The sequence below is a fragment of the Mustela nivalis genome (genome assembly GCF_964662115.1).
Source record: "Mustela nivalis genome assembly, chromosome: 13".
NCBI lineage: Eukaryota > Metazoa > Chordata > Mammalia > Carnivora > Mustelidae > Mustela > Mustela nivalis.
The window spans coordinates 41,901,405-41,924,252 of record NC_139032.1 but is presented as its reverse complement, the minus strand read 5'-3'; the positions used below and the strand labels follow the sequence as shown (position 1 = coordinate 41,924,252).

Sequence of the window (22,848 nt, the reverse complement as noted above, 5' to 3'; positions counted from 1 at the left end):
AGTATTTAACAAATTTTTTAATAAACTCCCTATTTTAAAGTCTGTTATAAACATAAATACAAAAATGTCTAATACTTCTAAGCACAACTTTATTACCCAGGTGATTTCATCATTTACCCATTTGGTAAGTAGTAATTGACACAAATAGGTGTTGAAAAATAATTCCTACAAACACATGGTGGCTTGAACAAGTGAAATCAGATGAGGCTGGCTTCACAAACAATAGGAAACATGGTCATTTTTCTTTTCCTTTTTCACTTGAGTATAGTCTACGTACAGAGGAAAAAGCTACATTCTACCCTGCCTTCGTTACTGTAATACAGAACATGACTGACAGAAGCAATTCAGAATTTATTTGCAGCCAGTACTCTCTCCACTGTAATCTTCGCAAGATTCCTCAGTCCTTACTATTAGGTTTGCATCTTCTCTTTTCTCTTTTCTTATTGAGTTAAGCTTATTTCCCATGATAAAAAAAAAAAAAAAAAAACCTCCCCTAGTTGTAAAAGAGGTTTATAAAAGCCACAGATATTCCTTTTTCCAGTTCACTTTTCCCTTGGTTCTGTGGTATCCAGCACCATTTTTATAAAATTGGATTGGGAGTTTGCTTTCTTTTTTTAAATCTCAGAAACCATTGATCTGTGTTAAGATGATTAAGCCACACAATGGTATACAGTTTATCAGATTTTTTAAAAATACAAATCATATATATTTTTATATATGCTTATATGTATATTTATATATATTTATTATATAAATTTTATATATTTATTTATAAATACTTATTTATAAAATTATTTATATGTTTATTAAAATGTATATTTTTATATATTATATATTTATATATCTTATACTACACACACACACACACACACATACACACAAACATACAGCTTTGGTCCAGGCACATTAAGAAATCCATTTCATGAAATGCAACTGGTTTGTTTTGTTTTTTTTTTAAGATTTTATTTATTTATTTGACAGAGAGAAATCACAAGTAGGCAGAGAGGCAGGCAGAGAGAGAGAGAGGGGAGGAAGCAGGCTCCCTGCTGAGCAGAGAGCCCGATGTGGGACTCGATCCCAGGACCCTGAGATCATGACCCAAGCCGAAGGCAATGGCTTAACCCACTGAGCCACCCAGGCACCCATGAAATGCAACTGTTAAAAAGCTTCACTAAAATTTAAAACAATGATTGGGCTACATGTCTATTATGCTAGTTGCTTTACTCTGATATTACTGACATTAAATAATGTGTTCTATTAAATTAAAACATTAACAGTATTCTTCTATTATCCTTACTAACATTATTATCTCATTATAAGGATCTCATATTAATCCTTATATTTCATGTATCTTATAGCAATTCTTTTTTTAAGAATACCGCTGACAGTTACTTAAGTCCCTAGAATTACTAGTAGTTAATGCTTCCACAACTAAATGCAAAACTAGCATAAAATCCTCTTTAACTTCTTTTTCACTGTGTCATCATCCGGCCAAGAGCCAAGACAAGATACATTCACTTAAATATAAAGCAAAAAATTTTTTAAGATTCTGTTTATTTGTCAGAGAGAGAGAGCACAAGCAGGGGGAGCAGCAGGCAGAGGAAGAAACAGGCTCCCCATTGAGCAAAGCACCTGATGCAGGACTCGATCCCAGGACCCTGGGATCATGACTTGAGCCGAAGGCAGATACTTAACTAACTGAGCCACCCAGGCATGCAAGAAAAAAAAGAAAAAAAAAAGCAAAATTTTGAAAGGTGTCTACATATGAAGAATTATAAATGAGTCAGAGGACTATACAAGTCCACTTATAAAATTCCTGTAAATAGAATAAAAATTAAGACTACCTAGACTACCTTTCAAAGCTTAAAATTCTCTAAAAGCAGAGACCTGGTATTACTAAAAGTAATTACAGAACAGCTAAGAAGAACCACAAAGTAAAACTAGTCTAAAACGATTTGATGTTTATAACATCAATCAATAAGAAGAGAAATTGGGGCAAATATTTTACAAAGAAAAAAATCAATATTGAGTTATCCAAAAATAAATCCTAAAGTTTAGACATTAGACATTTCCTCAATTCAGTCAAAACTGGCTTAATAAAAATTTTATCAATGAAAAAGAAATCACTGTTACCTATTACTTCTTCAAACCTGTAAGGAATTAAAATGTGTTTAGTGATGATCATAAGGTTGCATAGCATCCTAAAAATGACTTCTAAATGAGGTTTTTAATTCTAAGTATATTTGGACTTTATTCTAATGTTTTAATGGTCCATCCATGTACAACATTTTTTTTTAAGAGACAGAGTAACATATGCTCACATATGTGCCCAAGCAAAGAAGAGGGGTGGGGGAGGGAGAGAGAGAATCTCAAGCAGGCTCCATGTCCAGAGTGGAGCCTGACGCAGGGCTCGATCTCAAGATGCTAAGATCATGACCTGAGTTGAAATCAAGAGTCCAAGCACCTCACCACATAATATTTTTAAATGATGATACATTCCTAAATTTATTGGCCTTAAAAAAGGTTCATCACAAGTGATAAATAAACTAAAAATATTATGTAGAATATAATCTAGTCTTTTATTTTTTCTCTGACTTTACATAAAATTAGGCCATGTATTTTAACAGTGTGAGTCATTTTACCTTTGCCAAGTTCATGCTTGGCATTATTATGGAGAGTTCCTATACACCCCACACCAAGTTTCCCCTATTATTAACATCTTACATTCACATGGTACAAATAACCCATTAAAATGGACAGTGAAGGCGCCTGGGTGGCTCAGTGGGTTAAGCCGCTGCCTTCGGCTCGGGTCATGATCTCAGGGTCCTGGGATCGAGTCCCGCATCGGGCTCTCTGCTCAGCAGGGAGCCTGCTTCCCTCTCTCTCTCTCTCTCTGCCTGCCTCTCCGACTGCTTGTGATTTCTCTCTGTCAAATAAATAAATAAAATCTTAAAAAAAAAATGGACAGTGAATTATAATATGTATTTCTCCAATAACATACAAATGGCCAATTTCATTAGAGAAATGAAAGCCAAGACCAAAATGACATACCATTATACACCAACTAGGGAGGCTATCATTGAAAAACTGATTGTAACAAGTATTGGTGAGGACCTGGAGAAATTGGAACCCTCATGCATTGCTGGTGGAATGTAAAACAGTGCACCACTGTCTAAAATAGTCCGAGAGTTCCTCAAAAAATTGAACACAGGATTATCACATGACCCAGCAATTCTGCTCCTAGGTATAGACCCAAGAGAACTGAAAACATGTTCACACGAAAACCCATATACGAATGTTCAGAGGCATTATTCATAATAGCTGAAAAGTGAAAATAACACAAATGCCTATCAACTGAGAAATGGACACACAAAATGTGGTGTATAATACAGCAGAATATTATTCAGTATTAAAAAGGAATGAAGTCCTGATACCAGATACAATATGGATATCTTGGAAACATGCTAACTGAAAAAAGTCAACCACAAAGCTCACACGTTGTATGATTACATTAATAGGAAATGTCCAGGATAGGCAAACCTATAGAGGCAGAAAGCAGATTAGCAGTTGTTTAGGGCTGAGAGAAATGGGGGAACAGGAGAGTCATGGCTAATGGTATGGGGTTTATTCCTGAGGTGATAAAAATGTCCTAAAATTGACTGTGGTGATGGTTGCACAATTCTATGAGTACACTAAAAATCACTGAATTATACATTATAAATGGGTAAATTTACAGCATGTAAATTATATCTTAATAAAGATATTTTAATACCATCAGTATGAGAAGTTTAACCTCCAGATGCCCACCTCCACGCCAAGCAGCCAAACAACAACTGTTTCTTAACCACTACACAAACTGGAGGTTTATTATCTGGAAGATGTGAATCTGAACCAGAGGCTGCACACAGGGATACACAGAGAGGGGTGAGGGGTGAGGGGTACACAAGGCTGAAATGAGGGGAAAGTCTGGGTACCGAACAGTATGATATGCAGATTCTTTCTCCATGTCCTTCTTCTATGTTATAAGAAGACACCAAAGACAAAATAGCAAAGCACTCTGCAGAAACTACAGAAACGCAGAGAAGACCTACAGATTATGACACTCAAAACTGTGCAATGAAATATATAAATATCCCTATCATCCTACAGTAATGCTTCCTGAAGCCCCATACTCGTATTCAACCGTCTATTCCACATCTCCATGTGAATGGCTACCAGGCATGCCAATGTATCATACCTAAAGCAAATTCCTGAGCTCTCCCAAATCCATGCCACTTGCCTTCTTTGCCAGTTGAGTAAATGGCAATGCCATTCACCCATTTGCTCATGGCAAAATCTTTGGCGTTATCCTTTACTGCCTCCTTTTTTCTCACAAGCCAGGTCCAACTGATCTGCAAATTCTATTGGTTCTATCTTCCAAAATACATACAAATCCAAACTCCTCTACACTATATATCTCATCAAGGTAAATATAATAGTCTCCTAAATGGTATCTTACAATCTATTCTCCAAAGAATATACAGAACGATGCTTTTAAAACAAAAAACAGGAAGCATGTCAGGCCTCCATTCAAAACCTTCCAATGGCTTTCATCTCACTCAAAGTTCTTACAATGAATTACAGAAGATCATCAAGACTGTAAAATCTGCCTACCATTCTGTCTATCCTATAGCCTTTCCATTTCAGTCACAATGCCCTACTTGCTATTCCTCAAACCTTCCAAGCACACTCACATCTCATGGCCTTTGCACTTTCTATAGCTTCTACCCAAAATGCTCTTCCTCCAGATATCCACATGGCTGTCCCTTTCTTTCTCTGGGTCTCTATTCAAACGCCATCTTATCAAGTCAGCCCTCTATGACCACTAACAAAAGGGTAACCCACCTGTCTCATCACTCATTACTTCCCCTAGTCTGCTTTATTTTTTATGAGTTATTTATTTATTTGAGAAAGAGTTGGAGGGAGGGACAAAGAGAGAGGGAGAGAATCACAAGCAGACTCTAGGCTGAAGATGGAGCCCGACAAGGCTCGATCTCACGACCTTGAGTTCATGACCTGAGCTGAAACCAAGAGCCAGGCACTCAACGGACTGAGCCACCCAAGCACCCCAACCCTAGTCTGCTTTATTACTCTCCATAGGGCTTATCATGCTTTGTTTCATTTAATGTGTGATTCTCCCTAACTAGAGCGTCAGCTTCAAGAGGGAAGAGACTTTGTTTTGTTTGCTGCTAATGCCTCAAGCACCAAAAAGTGTGCCTAATACTCTCCATAAATACTTACTGAACAAACAAATGAATACAGTAGTCATAGGAACAGGATGCTATTAAAAAAAAAAAAACAGTACAGAGAACAAGAGCTCTCAGAAATTAAAAATGAAAAGGAAAATATTCAATAAGAAGATTAGAAAGTCAAGTCAAGAAATGTCCCAAGAAGCCACAACAAAAAGACTAAGAGAACGACAACAGAAAGGCAAAAGAAGGAAACCATCAATCCAGTTGATCTGATACTTGAATAATAAAAGCCAGAGAGAAATAACAATGAAAGCCCTGAGGAAAAAAATTACACAAGAGAATAACACAAAAGAATTCCTCCAAATGGGGGCGCCTGGGTGGCTCAGTGGGTTAAGCCGCTGCCTTTGGCTCAGGTTATGATCTCAGGGTCCTGGGATCAAGTCCCGCATCGGGCTCTCTGCTCAGCAGGGAGCCTGCTTCCCTCTCTCTCTCTCTGCCTGCCTCTCCATCTACTTGTGATTTCTCTCTGTCAAATAAATAAAATCTTTAAAAAAAAAAAAAAAAAGAATTCCTCCAAATGAAGGGCATGCATTTCCTAACTAAAATGGTCACCATGAATTTAAAAAGATCTATACAAAGAAACATTATTTATATTTGATGTCCTGCAATTGCAGAGTCAGTGGGAACTCTATGGCACAAATAATTTGGTGTCCTCACAAATATAAGGAAAAAAGAGAGCTATAGACAAAGAATCTGTACATTAAAAGAGATTTAAGAGACATATCAACCAGAGTGCCTGGGTGGCTCAGTAGTTTGAGCAACAGACTCTTGGTTTCAGCTCCGGTGGTGATCTTGGTGTCATGATCTCAGGATCATGAGATCGAGTCCCGTGTAGGGCTCTGAGCTCAGTATGGAGTGTGCTCTCTTTCTCTCTCTCCCTTCTCCTCTGTCCCTCTCCCTGCTCACGCACGCAATCTCTCTCTCTCAAATAAATAAATAAAATCTTCTTTAAAAGAGAAAGAAAAAAATATCAACCAATTGTAATGTGTAACTGGAATTCTGACTCAAACTGCATTTACACACATTTACACCATTTATATCAAATTGTGGAACAATCTGAAATTTGAATAAAGCCTGGATATTTGATTATATTAAGTGATGTTCCTGTTAATTTAGTTTTAATATTGAAAATGTGACTCTAAATAAAGATCCCTCATTTTTTTTAAATTGTAATAAATATTTACAGTAAAATACTGTGACTGGGATTCATTTCACTATAATATGGGAGGGGGGAAAGTGAGTGGGGACATAAATGATAAAATACTGGCCATATATAGATCATTGTTGAAGCTGGTGATGGATACATTAGGTTCATTATACTATTCTGTTCACTTTTTAAAATATGTTTGTTTAAAACTTTCCATTAAAAAAAAAGTTTGAAAAGAACAGAGGACCAAGAAAACTTACAGAGATGACAAGAATGAGGGAGAAAGATCACCATCAAAGAAACACAAACCAGAATAACATTAGGCCTCTCAACAGCAACAGAAGAGCCGGGGAATGAGGAAGGTAAGGCCTTCACATATTAAGAGAAAATGACTTTAAACCTAAAATTCTATATTTGGCCAAATTATATCTACTCTAATACTTTATTCATAAAAATCACACTCAGAAACACAAGATCAGCTAAAACTGAGCTCTCATATCCTCAAAGGGTGTGATGATTTCCTGATGAAGACCACATAAATTTGCCAAACACAGCTCCTGGAAGGCTTTATCCATTTGCCCTCTCAGCAGCAAGACCCAGGAACTTTTAACGGCTCCCTCACTGACACTGGGTGTTACCTTTTCTTTAGTCTTGGTATCATGACTGTTACAGCCTTTCTGATGGCAAGCATTTTTCATATGTTTGCTATTCATCTGAACATCTTTCACATCTTCTTTAAAGTCCTTGGTAGATTTTTTTTCATAAAGGTTTTCTCCTTTTTCTTACCAAATAGTGGGGGGAATTTGGATAAAGAGATGTAGAGACAGAGATAGATCTACATTTTGCTGTAAATATTTTTCTCTTATTTTAAGTGGAGAATTTACATATATATGACTTTAATTTCTCCTAGTCAAAGCATCAATCCAGTTGATCTGACACTTGAATAATAAAAGCCAGAGAGAAAGAACAGTGAAAGCCCTGAGGAAAAAAATTACACAAGAGAATAACGTAGCAAAAATCTGTTGATTTTGCTCCTCTGCTTTTATGATTAATAATAAGTCATACTAGACTCAGAGAGCAAAAAACACAAGTTTTTTTCTTCTTTGTCAGCTTTTAATATTTTTACTCTTTTTAATCCAACTGGAACTTATTTTACAATATGATGTAAGCTGGGAATCTAATTTTATTTTAGTTAAATTTTTAACCAAATAGTTAAATAGTTATCCATGTTTCAAGATGATTGAATAATCTTTCCTATCCTCATTAATTTAAAGTGGTATCTTCATATACTAGATTTTATATATATTCTACAAGTCTACTACTGGCCTTTCAATCTGTACCATTAAAAATCTGGTCTTAGACTTACTGTACTTTTTGGCCACTCAACAATGTCTTTTCCCCTTCTTTTGGTACCAGAAACTGAATTTTCTTTATAAAAATTTCTTTTAAAATGAAATCTTGCCATTTGCAATGATGTGGATGGAACTAGAGGGTATTATGCTGAGCGAAATAAATCAATCAGAGAAAGACAATTATCATGTGATCTCCCTGATTTGAGGAACTAGAGAGGCAATGTGGGGTGTTTGGGGATAGGAAAAGAATAAATGAAACAAGATGGGATCGGGAGGGAGACAAACTATAAGAGACTCTTAATCTCACAAAACAAATTGAGGGTTGGGGGGGAGGGAAAGAAAGGTGGAGTTATGGACATTGGGGAGGGTATGTGCTATGGTGAATGCTGTGAAGTGTGTAAACCTGGCGATTCACAGACCTGTACCCCTGGGGCTAATAATATATTATATGTTAATTAAAAAATAAAAGATTAATTTTTAAAAAAAAGAAAAAATTTCTTTTGGGGGGCTTTAATTTTAGCAGAATTGAGAGAGATTTATTTGGGGCAAACTACCTCTTTCAATTGAATATTTTCTCTTTGGGATTTGAATCCTAAAGTGACAAAAAGAATGATACCAACTGTTACTGGTAAACAAATAAAATTAAAATTACTGATATCAATTCACCCTAACTTCCTCCATCATTTCCATTCCCAAGACATCTGGGGATGCTCTGGGATTCATTTCTGAGCCTGATTCCCCAACTTTCATCCTAATCGCAAATGTGATTCCCATATTCCTCCAGTAATTCCCACTGAAGTTAGCCAAAGTGGGTTTCTGTTGCATACAAGGAAAAAACTACCACTGATATATTACTAAGGCTTTATAATAGTTATTAATCTCTGATATAGTAAGTCTCTGCTCATTTCTCTTAAAATATTCTAGAGACGCCTGGGTAGCCCAGTTGGTTAAGTGTCAAACTCTTGGTTTCAGCTCTGGTCATGATCTCAGGGTTGTGGGATGGAGACCAACATTGGAGTTATGCTAAGAGCGGACTCTTCTTGAGATTCTCTGCCTCTCCTTCTGCCCCTCCCCATTCTCAGGTGCTCGCACTCGCTCTCTCTCTCTCTCTCTCCCTCAAATAAATAAAATATTTTTTAAGATTTTATTTATTTGACATAGAGGGAGAGCGAATGTTCTTACCAGTGTCAATAATTCTAAAGTTGATTTTCTTGACTATTCACAGTATAAGTGCATCTTTTAAAAATAAGAGTAATGCCTGTACTTCTTATTGCTGCTCTGCCATCATATACTTCTCTGGCTTCCAGAACAATGTTAAATGAAAGCAGTGAATTTAACTGGATTAGCTCTGGATTTTATCACTGAATTCTCCTTATAAATGTTTATTTACCTAATTACAATTATAAATTATGTCTAAGACAAAACTTCTTTACCTATTGAAATACTTAAATTTCCCATAAACAAAAGGAAAGTTTAAAAAAGAATTAACAGATTTCTCTCAAAATTAAAGTGATTATATCATTCTCTCATCAAAATCATAACTTTCATTTGTAACTTGATGCTTCTTTTCCATCTAAAGTCTCACCTGAAATGTATTCCACAAAACCATGCATCTAGTATATGATCCAATCTACAAAATGAGAATTTAATATTATGTGTACAAAATCCTTTCCTGAGTCGCTTCCTCAATCTTATCATATAAACAATCACCTTCAAACTTTCCAAATATTCCATGGGAATTAACTGTTAAAAATGGATAGATTTTAAAAATTAGGGGCAAAATATAATTTACTCAAATACAAAGTTTTCAAAGAAGCCAGATATTCAATACAAATAAATGCTGAAAAAAAAAAGTTTTATATTTGATAATAGAGTAAAACTTTTTCTGACTTTTTAAATTACTAACTGGAAAACACATATAGGTTTTAAAAGAATGAGAAAATATACCTCAAATTCTTTTCTAAGACGTTCTTCTCGTTGAGTGCTAAATTCGAGTTCACTTGTTTGACGTCGCAGAAGATCAGAGCAGTCCATGTGCTCAGTTTCTAATTTTTCTACCTTCTTGTGCATATTTTGTACGGCATTATCTTGCTCCTAGAAAGTAATTTGTTTCTGCATCAATACAGTTTATAAGCCAACAATGACAAAAACATATTTCACAGAAGACAGTGAGTAAACCTGTGCTTCAACCACAAAAATAGGTTAATTTATACAGTTAACTCTTGAACAATATGAGGATTAGGGACACCCACTCGTGAGCAGTCAAAAAATCTGTAAATAACTTTTGGCTCCCCAAAAACTTGGCTACCAATAGCCTACTGTTGATAGGAAGCCTTACTGATAACACAGTCAATTAACCCGTATTTTCTATGTTTATATGTATTATGTATTGTATTCTTATAATACTTAACTTTTTCTTAAATTTTTTCAGTATTTTTAGGCTACACAGTTCATCTCCAACTTTTTTCAGATTGTCCAAAATCTCTAAAAAGCCTTCCTACATATTCATTGAAAAAAATCCACGGACTTATACAGTTCAAACCCATGTTGTTCAAGGATCTTATAGACACTTTCTCTCATAGGCAAAAGAGATCTAGATATTCCAGCAATGTTTCAGAATATACACATATTCAAAAAAGCACGACTGGAGTTTTATAATTTGGGGGCATCTGGCTGGTTCAGTTGGTACAGCATCAACTCTTAATCTCAGGATCATGAGTTTGAGCCCCAGGCTGAATGCAAAGATTACTTAAAAATAAAATTTTAAAAAAAGAATTATGGGAGTTTTACAATTTTAGAGCTCTGGTTAACACATGTTACGGTTCAAAATGTATAAAACATACTATAACGTTATGCTAGTTCAATTGACCTCTGAGGGTATTTACATAGTGCTGTAGTCCAAATGCCATTTATAATGTTTTCCCTGCTCGTTAACATTTTTAAATATTTTGTAATACAGATGTACATTGCTCCTTTGTGTGAGGAGAAGTGATTAGCTTGAATGCCTGATAATGGCCCTTAAGAGGTTTTTATGTGAGCTCTTGGTACTTTAACTATAGTTATAGTTCTTCGAGTTGCATCCACTAGATGGCTGTGTTTCATTTCTTTCAGTTTTCAAGTTTTCAAATCTTTGCTGTATTATTGGAAGGAAGATAACATCAGGCAGTGTTCTACTGAAATCTCTCAATCTTTTCCAACTAAACTCAAAAATCAGAGTTGAACGTTATGAAAGTTCAAACAGGAAGTTAACACGCATATCCATGTATTTTCCACAGGTCAGTGTTTACATTCATCTTTCCCACTTAGGTCTCTGAGACAAGCTCCCTTCTTACCTTCCTTCACCAGCACAATCTTATTCCGGGACAGACAAGCACATACGGATCCAAAATGGTTTCAAGTACTGCCAGCCATTCAAAAGGTATCATCAGAAGATCTGAGAATGTCCCAAGCACCAAATACAATTCTCTATAAAAGACTCTAACTTGGACAGCACTGGACAGTACCGTCCACAGTCAAAGGATGAAGAACAAAACCTCATATAATTCCTTCTCTCCATACCCCCTCACTCGTGAGATTACCACTATGTAGCTGACTATCCATGAACTCTTGTAAATTACTGTTTATTCATTTAAAAATATACATAGTACTTTGTGTGGATGATAGAAAGTTAGAGATGATGTGGCAGTCAAGAGGGCATATAATTTATTTTAATTTTTAAAAAAGATTTTATTTAATTATTTGCAGATAGAGGGAGAAAGCACAAGCGGGGGAGCAGCAAAGGGAGAAGTAGGCTCTGTAACCTTGTCAATTTAGCATCAAGATTTATCAGTTTGATATGTTATCAAAATTTTTCCATTCTAGGGGCACCTGGGTGGCTCAGTAGGTTAAGCCACTGCTTTCAGCTCAGGTCATGAACTCAGGGTCCTGGGATCGAGCCCCACATCGGCCTCTCTGCTCAGCAGGGAGCCTGCTTCCCTCTCTCTCTCTGCCTCTCTGCCTACTTGTGATCTCCCTCTCTCTCTGTCAAATAAACAAATAAATAAAAAAATTTTAAAAATAAAATAAGTTTTCCATTCTAAGGGACACCTGGGTGGCACAGTTGGCTGTGCATCTAACTCTTGGTTTCAGCTGGGGTTGTGGTCTTGGGTTCCTGGGATCAGCCCCATGTTGGGCTCTAGGCTTGGTGCGGGGTCTGGTTGGGATTTTCCCTCCCTCTCCCTCTGTCCCTCCCACTCGTGCGTACTCTCTGTCAAATAAAAAAATAAAATATTAAAAAAAAAAAGAGAGAGAGAGAATAAACCTTCAAAATATCTTCAGAGAACAGAAGCAATTTCAGAATGGCAAAGTAAGGACTGCCAAAAATTCTTCCCTCCATAAAAGCAGCAAGAACACTGGCAAAAAAAAAAAAAAAAAAAGAAGCCGAAATCAAATTTTTTTATGACTGGAAATTAACCATAGGCTTGCAATAATCTTATCAATAAGCACTTATTCAAGAAAATCAACTGAATCTCTGTAAGAATGGTGAGCTTTGTAGCATTTTAGCTTGCCCCAAATCCATGCCCCTTTCCACCAGCTCCTAATAGCCTTGAAAATCAGTATTCTCAATATAATAGTCAAGATATGACAACCTAAGTGTCCATTAACAGATGAATGGATAAACAAAATGTTACACACCCACACACACATATACATAGAGGAATATTATTCGGCCATAAAAAGGAAGGAAATCCTGCCATCTGTGACAACACTGATGCATCCTGAGGGCATTAAGCTAAGCGAAATAAATCAGAGAGGAAAAGGTAAAAACTGTGTAATCTCACTGACACGTGGAATCGAAAGGAACCAAACTCACAGAAACAGAGATCAGACTGGTGACTGCCAGAGCTGGAGGGCGGGGAATGGGAGAAATAAGTGAAGGTAGTCAAAAGCTATAAGATAGTAAGTTCTGGGATGTTAAGTACAAGCTGGCGACTTTAGTTAACAATAAATACTGTATTGTATATTTGGAAGTTGCTAAGGGAAGAAATCTTTAAAGTTTTCATCTCAAGGAAAAAACATGTGTAACTATGTGACAAGAAAGAGCCTACTATAAGGAAAGTATAGTCCAAGAACAAGCAAGAGCATGGGAAAGTTAATAACCCAAAGGAAGAAATGAAAATTCAGTAGAAAAGTTGCAACATGAAATTGAAGAAATCTCTCAGGAAACAGAACAAAAATATAAAAGGATGGAAAACAGAAGAAATTAAGGATGTCAACTTTATGCCAAACTGACCTTAAAATCCAACCCAATTCCAATCAAAATTTCACCAAGTTTGGGTGGAATATTACAAACTAAACCCAAACTTATATGGAAGATTAAAAGGTTAAGAATAACTCTCCTCTCCCATTAAAAAACAAATATTAAAAATATGGGGGGACTGGGAAGTGTGCCTAGATGGCTCAGTTGTTAGGCAGCTGCCTTCAGCTGGGGTCATGATCCCAGGGTCCTGGGATTGAGCCGCATCAGGCTGCCTGCTCAGCAGGAGGTCTACTTCTCCCTCTCCCGCTCTCCTTGCTTGTGTTCTCTCTCTCACTGTGTCTCTGTCAAATAAATAAGTAAAATCTGTTAAAAGAAAAAAAAAAGAATAAGGAGAGGGGAACTTGTCTTGGCAGATACCAAGACTACCTCTGATTCATAAATAGACAAGTGAAACAGAACACAGCACTCAGAAACCAAACCCTAGATGGAAAGGAACTTGACAGATGAGAGAACAACACTATATATCAGCGAGTGGTGACAAAACAGACAGTTGAATAACTGATATGGGGCATTTGGTTATCCTTTGGAAAAAATTAAATAAAATTAGACCTTCCCATACTATGTATAGAAAAAATGCATACTCTCTTTATGACTTTAGGTTACTGAAGACATAAAAACACTATTAATAAAGAAAAAGACCAATAAATTCAACTATACTAACATTTAGAACTGTGCATCAAATACAACATAATTGTCTCCACATTTATCCTGGGGATATAATGAGGCAAGGTTTAGCAACCAAATAGATTAAGAACTCCTATAAATCAATAAAAATATACAAACAATCCAAAAGGAAAAAGAGAAAACTTATAAACTGGCAGTTCACAAAAGAAGAAACATGAATGACCAATAACTATAACATGCTCAATGTCAGGGAAAGAAATTTAAGCAAGAATGAGAAACAATTTCACATACTTCCTATTGCAAAGGAAACTAGACCTGAAAAATACCAAATATTCAAGAGACTGTAGGGAAGAGGAACTCTTCTTTTGAATTGGTACAACCACATGGGAGAACAACTTGGCATATATTTTTCCTCCAAGTAATTGCATATACACAAACTATATACCCACATAAACAAAAATATTTGATATTTGTGAAAGCATGGTATGTGATAATTAAAAGCTGGGAAGAATTTAAATCTCAATCGATGCAGTAATGGAAATTAATTGTCAGATATGCATAGGATAAAATGCTACATATCAGTTAAATTGAATGAAACAGAGCCAGTTTATTAATTTGGATAATTCTCAAAAACACAAGTGAGAACAATAAGCGAGACAAAGATTCATACCTTGCAATAATCTATGTATATTTTTAAAACACAAAAAATAACAAAATAATTGGATACACTGTCAATGTATACAGACAGAATACTAAACACTAACTTCAGAATACTGGTATCTTTTGTGAATAGGGTGATGGTGGGATAATGAAGTAATTCAGAATAGTCAGTCTTAATAATTAACAATTTATTGCTTGTCTGTTTTTAATTCTGAAACAGATACAACAAACATGATCTTGATGGTAAATATTAGTATTTAATGATATGGTATGTTATGCTGGGTACTGGTTATATTAACCCCTGCTATTTTTTGTATGTTGAAATATTCGTTTTAAGTTTATGGTTTTATCAACACAATCCAAGACTGGGGTGCTTTATAAATAACATACAAGAAAATTCCAAAAGAGTTATAAAATAGTTCATGCAGTTATATATCAAGAATAACTTCTCTCCTTGAAAATAAAGGTTTAGAAATTTTGTCACAGAATTTATTTTGTAATAAAACAAAAAGCTACCGGAATCCTGACAGTGAAAAAGTTAAATATGATGTGTGTGGGTGTGTAACACAATCATTATTGTAAGGACAATGGAAATTGAAGGAGTTTTTCTTTTATCCACTAGAGGGAGGTGTTGAACTTAAAATATTTTAAAATGAGGCTTTGAACTGACTTTTACCATCACAGGAAACCACATTGCGCTACTAGAAAATAAACTTGCTTTCTGTCCACAGGTTTCAGAAACATAGCCCCCAAACTATAATTTTTTATATGTACTCATATAAACAACATTTCTCAGACTCCAAAATACAGTTTTTAGGTCTGAAGAATTACAAAAGTATGGTTAGAAACCTATCAGAGCTAAAGTAGTCCTCCTCCCTACCTCACAAAATATATCAATTTAGCTAGTTATCACCCCAACCTAATACATGCTTATCTCCTGAAATCCCCCAAGCCAGCACAGTTCTACAAAAAGAAATAGTGTTTGCAGCCACAAAGTGTAAAATGGTACTAACTTTGTGCGGTACCAATAATGATGAATCCATAAGCTTGCACATTAAGCAATGATACGTTTAGGCATTTACACAGTTCAATCACTTGTCCTACAGCTCAAAGATATGGCCAGGAATGTTAGTGAATCGTTTCTTCCGTTTTGTTTGGGGTTTTTGTTGTTGTGGTTTCTCTTTTTTAAAGTAAGCTCAGGGTGCTTGGGTGGCTCAGTTGGTTAAATGTCTACCTTTGGATCAGGTTATGATCCTGGGGTCCAAGGATACAGCCCTGCATCAGGTTTCCTGCTCAGTAGGGAATCGGCTTCTCCCTCTCTCTCTGCACTTCCCCCTGCTAGTGCTTGCTCTCTCTCCCTCTCATGCTCTCTGTCTCTCTCTCTCTCTCTCAAATAAATAAATAAAATCTTTTTAAGAATTTATAAAGTAAGTTCTATGCCCAACACGGGGCATGAACCCACAACCCCAAGGCCAAGAAACACATGTCCTATGGACTGAGCCAGACAGGCACCCCAAATCTCGATTAGAGCAAAAAATTTTTGAAGGAAATAAAATGTCTTTCAATAAGGGATTCCTCAATACATATTGGGAACGTCCATATGGCAGAAAACCATGCAAATCCTACAAGAATAATACAAGGATGTCAAAAGATGAACACCAAACACACCAAGAAATAGAATTCCGTTTATGTAATACAGTGATAAATGTTTATATCCCCTTAGATAAGGAGTGGGATTCGAGGCGGAGTCATAGGACCTTCACTTTTGCTTTTAAGTTTCTCTAAATGAGGGCATTTTTTACAGTGAGCACAATATATAGTCATTTTATGAACTGACTATAAAGCTATTTCCTGATTGGAAACAAGGCAGTATACCCAGCGCCTGAGTCACTGTCTATGCCGCTCGCTTACACAGGGCACAAGTGGGCAGTTTCCTAGGTAACTGCAAAGAAATGCTCCTTGCCGCTCTAGACCATTTCACACAAACTTCTGAAATACTTCCTTCCCAGTGGAGCTTCCTCCAAGCTGTCCCTAGATCGTAACTGTGTCTATGGGGTCATTCTTCCACACCTTGCCCTCCACTCCCTAACATCTGACCTACTAATGCCTAAGCCTGCCCTGATACCTTCTTTACTGCGTCCCCACTCTCCCTCCTCTTCAGTGTATGTTATTTTCAGTCTACATTCCTCATGAGTTTTGCCATTAAAGACTCTGCCATCCCTTTATCACTAGACACTTAAACTGAATTTAGTCGATGAAGGAGGAAAGGATCATTTTATTCCCTGGTTGAGTTCTAGAATTTGGGAAACAAATACGAAAAAATATACATCTTCTAAATGCTCTCAATCCTACTGATAAATTATACGTTGAAGGAGCGCCTGGATGACTCAGTTGGTTAAGCATCTGTCTTCAGCTCAGGTCGGGTCAGGTCATGATCCTGGAGTCCTGGAATCAAGCCCCATGTGGGGCTCCCTGCTCAGTGGGGAGACTGCTTCTCCTTCTTCCTCTGCTCCTCCCTCCCCCCCCCACCAAGCTAATGGCTCTCTGCGTCAAATAAATGAATTAAGTCTTAAAAACAAAAGCAAGTAAGCATCCTCAAAATTCCCATTGCTAGAGCAGGAATGAAGAAAAAATAAATAAAAACATAACAGTCATTTTAAGTTAAAAATTTAATAAGCAGAGATAAAAATAAAAATATGTGTTTCAAAATAAATATAAATACTTTGTTTTTAAATTAAATTGGCTTTGAAATTTCAAATAGTGTTAAAAAAAGACATGGAGTTTTTATGTTTATCAGAAGAGGACATGCATTTAAAAAAAATGAGAAATACTTTTTTAAAATGAGGTAAATGCACTAGAGTTCCCATTAATATTCCAGAGAAGTACACCTCTATTTAGCTTTTCAATTACTAGGAAAGAAAAGAGACATGGCATAAAATTAAGATTTTTTTTTAATAGTGGGACTGAATTCTAAAGCCCAGATGAAAGAAATACTACACCTGCTTTGTCTGTTAAAGATGGGATTTCACTTAGGAGGTTTTTTGTTTTTTTTTTTAAACGTATTTTAAAAGCTGAATTCCCTTAGAGAGTTACACAAAGAGAACACTATACTATACTAACATCTAATTATACGATGGAAACCTAAACCCATCAATAGCCAACAGAGAAGAGAATTTCAATCTATCCCTCAACTTATTTAAAATAAGACTTCTAAAAAGTACAAATAGTTTCTTAAACTTGCTTTAAAAAGGAAAAACAGTTTTATTTTGTTAATGTTAAAAGGACAGGAAATTGAGAGACTGAGCTCTGAACATTTCAGTGATACAATACAATAAAATGTATCTTACACTAATATTACACTATTTGTTAACTAATTGGAATTTAAATAAAAATTTTAAAAAATTATCTTACAAAAGGTCAGAGTAACTAAGGAGTATATTCCCTATTCTTTCCCATACATAATAATTAAAGCCTGATACCAGGGTGCAGGGCTGGCTTGGTCGGGGGAGCATAAGACTCAATCCCAGGGTTGTGAGTTCGAGCCCCATGTTGGGTGTAGAGATAACTTAAAAAAAAAATAAAATAAAATCTTAAAAAAAAAAAAAAGACTGCCACTTTATTCCTTTAGTACTTCATAATATAAAGTCACATACATTTCATCTAAGGTTTATAGAATTGCCCAAGAAACTGCATCTAAAATCACATCACTCCCACATTTAAATATAAAGGCTTCTGAATCATATTTTACAAGTTTAGGGCTTCTGACTATTGGCACTGGAGATTTCTGAGTGTTCAGAAATGAAGAGGTTATTTTCATTTACTTATGTTTACTTGTTTGTTTCAGGTAGACTTTAAAACAATTATCAACAACAGTTCAAGTGTCAGCCATTCTGTGATGATTTCCCCAATCTCCCAGGCACTTAATTTCTCTTTCATGACCCCATAGCATTCTGTTCAAACTATTATTATATTCCAATTTCTCTCTTTACATGTCTCTCTGTTTTAAGATCTTCAAGGATCTTAATCAATTTGTTTTGGGCTGCCTTTGTCTTGCAGAGTGGTTTCTAACATAAAACTACTCCAAAATTCATTTTAGATGGATATTCTTCATTCTGTGAAGAATGTGTACCTTGGAGTGCCTATAGTCTACAAAGACTGTATTTCAATTTGTTGTTTTATACAGAGAAAATATCTTATCACCAAATAAGTAATAGAAGAAATTATGGAAATTTATTTTAAATTTTAAGTTAAGTTGGTCAGTGAATTAACAGTTTAAATTTCTCTTCTCTTTCTTTCAAAATAATTTACATGTAATCTCCTGAAAAAAATGCACAATACACCAAAATGAGAATCTGGTGACTGGTAGTCTCTTCCCACATTAATTACTCAGACTATGATCTGAGTAAATCATAAATCTCCATCTGCTCATCTACAATGGGGGTTGGGTATAATCAGTTATTTTCCAACCAGACTATTTGAAGGCTTGGGGATTCTGTGTGATGGGGAAAAGGAGTAAATAGAACACGATTAAGAATTTGCTCTTCTTGGGATGCCTGGGTGGCTCAGTCGTTAAGCAGCTGCGTTTTGCCCAGGTCATGATCTCTGGGGTCCAGGGATAGAGCTCCTCGCTCAGCAGGGAACCTGCTTCTCTCTCTCCCTCTGCCTGCTGCTCCCCCTACTTATGCTCTCTTTCTCTCTCTCTCTCTTTCTGTCAAATAAATAAATAAATAATCTTTAAAATAAAAAAAGAATTTGTTCTTCTTAAGGGAGAAAAAAACAACAAGACGAAGGCAGAGAGGGAGACAAACCATAAGAGACTCTTAATCATACTAAACAAACTGAAGGTTGCTGGAGGGGAGGGGTGGGGGGATGGGGTAACTGGGTGACTGACATTAAGGAGGGCACATGATGTGATGAGCACTAGGTGTTATATAAGACTGATGAATCACTGATCTCTACCTCTGAAACTAATAATACGTCATACATTAATTCAATTTAAATAAAAAGCTTTTTTTTAATTTGCTCTTCTTAAAAAAAGTTGAAGGGCGCCTGGGTGGCTCAGTGGGTTAAGCCGCTGCCTTCGGCTCAGGTCATGATCTCAGGGTCCTGGGATCAAGTCCCGCATCGGGCTCTCTGCTCAGTGGGGAGCCTGCTTCCTCCTCTCTGTTTGCCTCTCTGCCTACTTGTGATCTCTCTCTGTCAAATAAATAAATAAAATCTTTAAAAAAAAAAAGAGTTGAAAAATCACTATGCTATATTAATTTATAAGCATCCTTTAATATCTAAAAGCCAATCATTCTATTTCTTTATGGTATTTAAAGGTTGTGAACAGTCTCATATTTTAAACTGGAAAAATAAAATACCAAATGTATATATGTCTCAAAAATCACATAATTTATGCAACAGAAGTCACCCAACTCTAATTCAGATAGTCTGCTCATAAGAGTTGCCCATATTGTCATGTAACCCCAAATGAAACATGGCCTTCAACAGATCAAAGATTAGGAATCATTTCTGTGTTGAGTAAACTAGCCAATTATTGCACTAATGTAGTATTTAATATCATAAGCATTTAAAAGACATATTTAAGGAACTAAATTATTATTTTTTAAATACCTGTACTATAAATTGTAACTCTCTTCTTTCTGCTTCCCATTGTTCTGCTTGTAATCTAAACTCCTCCAGTGCTGTCTCCCTGATATGAGACTCCATCTCATTCTTCTCCTGCTGATGTTTTTCCAATGCTTCCTTTATACGAATAAAATCTTGCTTTACTATTTGATCAATGAAAGTCGTCTTTCTTCCTTCATCCCCAATTCAAGTGTACCAAGGGTTCTCCTTACCTATAGCTAAAACTCATTATATTTATGTTAAAATCATTAATAGAACTATAATATATTTTGATCATTGAAATGTAGATTATATGTAATCTATATGTACATCTCTATGTAAAGTAGATAATATGGGAAGTTCTAATTACCTATGAACAAATATGTAATTTACATATAAAACTCACAGAGTACACTGTATTGACCAAAAGTGGTAAGAAAGGTATTTCATGCAACAAATCAGGATAAGGAAACACTAAAATGTTAAACATCTTAAAAATCAAAAAATTTTTAAGGTTTGGGCTATGACTAATTTCTTGTTCTGCAGATAATACTCACAAAAGACTTTTCTTCTTGGGTTTTCCTAGTTGTACTACATTTATAAGATTTAACTTGGTTAAAGCAAGAAGCCCCATTTAAAACTAAGTTCCCATTGACACAGGAGAAAGACTATGTGGTTGATATGAGAAGGAGGGAAAGCCTTCAGTGTCCATATAAACAGTAGCTAGGATCTGCATTATGAACATTACCCTTACAACTTTCACTAATGGAAAGTCTTCACAAAGGCGTTGAGCTTTTCCCCCTTCAGGGAAAATGCCTATTGAACCCTATTGAACCCTATATTCCCCTACTTAGTCTGTGCAGATCAGCTCAAAGCCAGTAGCATAAAATCAAGCAGAGTTCTCTTATCAAGCAGCTCAGCCAGATCACAGGAAGATTTTATAACTTGAGGTGCAGGCTGATTGACTGACTGTAAGGAATGCCACTGCCATTATGCTTCTCTTCCGGTAGCTCTAGACATTTACATGGGGAAGGTGATACACAGCCGCCCAGGAACTTGGAGCACCTGGAGCCACCTAAACTACCCCCATTCAGATGGGGGAAACCCTTACACACACCAAGGACCTGGGAGCATAACACTAAAGGAAGAGACAAACTGTGTCTGAAATGGAGGAAATCAGAAGATCTGCTGACAATGCCATGGAACATTGTACTGAAACTTTCACATTTAGGAAATGCTTGTGTAAACTTACCTCTAATAAAGATTCGTTTCTCTAGAGTTCTGAAAACCCATATACACCAGCAGTAAATCAAAGCGTTTCTATCATTTTTTTTTTATTTAAACTGGTGCTTCAGAAAAAATGACAAATATAAGCAATTCAAAATCTATCTTTTAAGGGGTTGGCAACTTCAAGTTAAACCATACTTTTACTTTAGAAAGATAAAGAAAAAAAGAACAAAAAATAGGAAAGTAAATAGCTCAAATAATTTCAGTAAAGGGTCATCAAATATTTTTCATGTCTTATCTATATAGAATGTACTCTACATAGATAATGAAGTCCATATCAGATATATAATTTTTAATATTTATTGTATATTCAGACCAAAATCGAATGCCCACATTTCTAAAATTCCAAATTTTCATACTGCTAAACTTAAAGGACAAGAGGTTCTCATTTTCTGATACTTTCACATAAGTGAGTTCTTCTAGTTTGACCAGAGATATCAACCTCTTTTTCACCAAAGAAAACAGCATACATATTAAAATATTGCTAAAGCATATTACAAAAGAGACCCACAAAAATGCCCCTGAAAGGAAAGAAGAGAGGGAGTGAGGGAGGGTGGGTAGGAAGAAATCAGATTTTCTTTGATTTCTGGTAGATATTTTCCTTTCCAGGCATAAGTTCAAATAATGTGTAACACATCTCAATGAATCTAAAAAAATTATTTCATAAAAATAATTTACCTGGTGGATGGCTCAGTCGGTCCTGGGATGGAGCCCCACGTCCAGCTCCACACTCAGCAGGGAGCCCACTTGAGATTCTCTCTCACCCTCTGCCCCTCCCCCAGCTCATGTGCACGCCCATGTGCTCTCTCTCACTCTCTCTCTGATATAAATAAATCTTTTAAAAAATAATAATTTACCTGTACAGTTTTCTCTAGTCTGCTTTTTTCTTTCATAAGTAAATCATATTCTCGATTGCAACTTTGAATTATATTGTCCCTTTCCTCCAAATCATGTTCAAATCTTCTGCATTCTTCTTTCCACTTCAGCTGGGAAGTCTGGAATGCTTTCTCCATCTCATTTGCCTTTCCTTGAAGTTCTGTGTTCTGAGCTATTAAAAATATTAAAGAATAATAGGTATGCCTATAACCACAAATTAAATCCCTAGGAATTCAAACACCTAGGCGCTGGAGTTGATTCCATTTACAGCGTGATCTCTGAACAAAACATTTAACCACTTCACACCAGTCAACTCAGAAAAACTCACGACAAGCCATTCTCTAATTTCCCAATCTCTTCTTCCCCTCCAGACGTAGGTGATTTTGCATGAAATGGTAGGATATCTTCCCAAACCCATGTTTGGGTGCACCTCTATGACCAACTGCAATTCTACTACATTTCTTCTATTCAAGAAAATAAATCAAACGCTGTGTGTTTTTTTTTAACTGTGGTCTATAGGACTACTTTTGTAAAATACTTAATAGATTACAAATTTTGATATTTGGCTATTGGCAAGAAATTAGTTGTGACACAGTTACTCATGAGGCTATCACAAAACTGAGGTTGGGAGCCACTGGTCCAGCCCTCAGAACTCCAGCTATTGACTCCACCGAGATTAGGCTCAACTCACCTCTCATCCTA

At 36.0% G+C, this 22,848-nt stretch overlaps 1 protein-coding gene across 12 annotated transcripts in view; it reads right to left on the bottom strand.

Annotated features, from left to right (window-relative positions):
• The window catches only part of CCDC171 (coiled-coil domain containing 171), a 291,861-nt gene that overhangs the window by 234,025 nt on the left and 34,988 nt on the right, over positions 1-22,848 (bottom strand). For 7 of the 12 annotated variants that reach the window (XR_014301800.1, XM_082695056.1, XM_082695053.1 and 4 more), the window contains 3 exons: positions 22,128-22,318; positions 19,990-20,121; positions 9,738-9,884 (listed from right to left, as the gene is read on the bottom strand). Coding sequence is in view for 9 of the 12 variants with exons in the window: in XM_082695056.1 (XP_082551182.1) it covers positions 9,738-9,884; positions 19,990-20,121; positions 22,128-22,318 (470 nt within the window). In the remaining 3 variants the exon portion in view is untranslated. The remainder of the gene's footprint in view (positions 1-9,737; positions 9,885-19,989; positions 20,122-22,127; positions 22,319-22,848) is intronic. The other 5 variants (XR_014301801.1, XM_082695058.1, XM_082695061.1 and 2 more) reach the window with 1 other exon arrangement.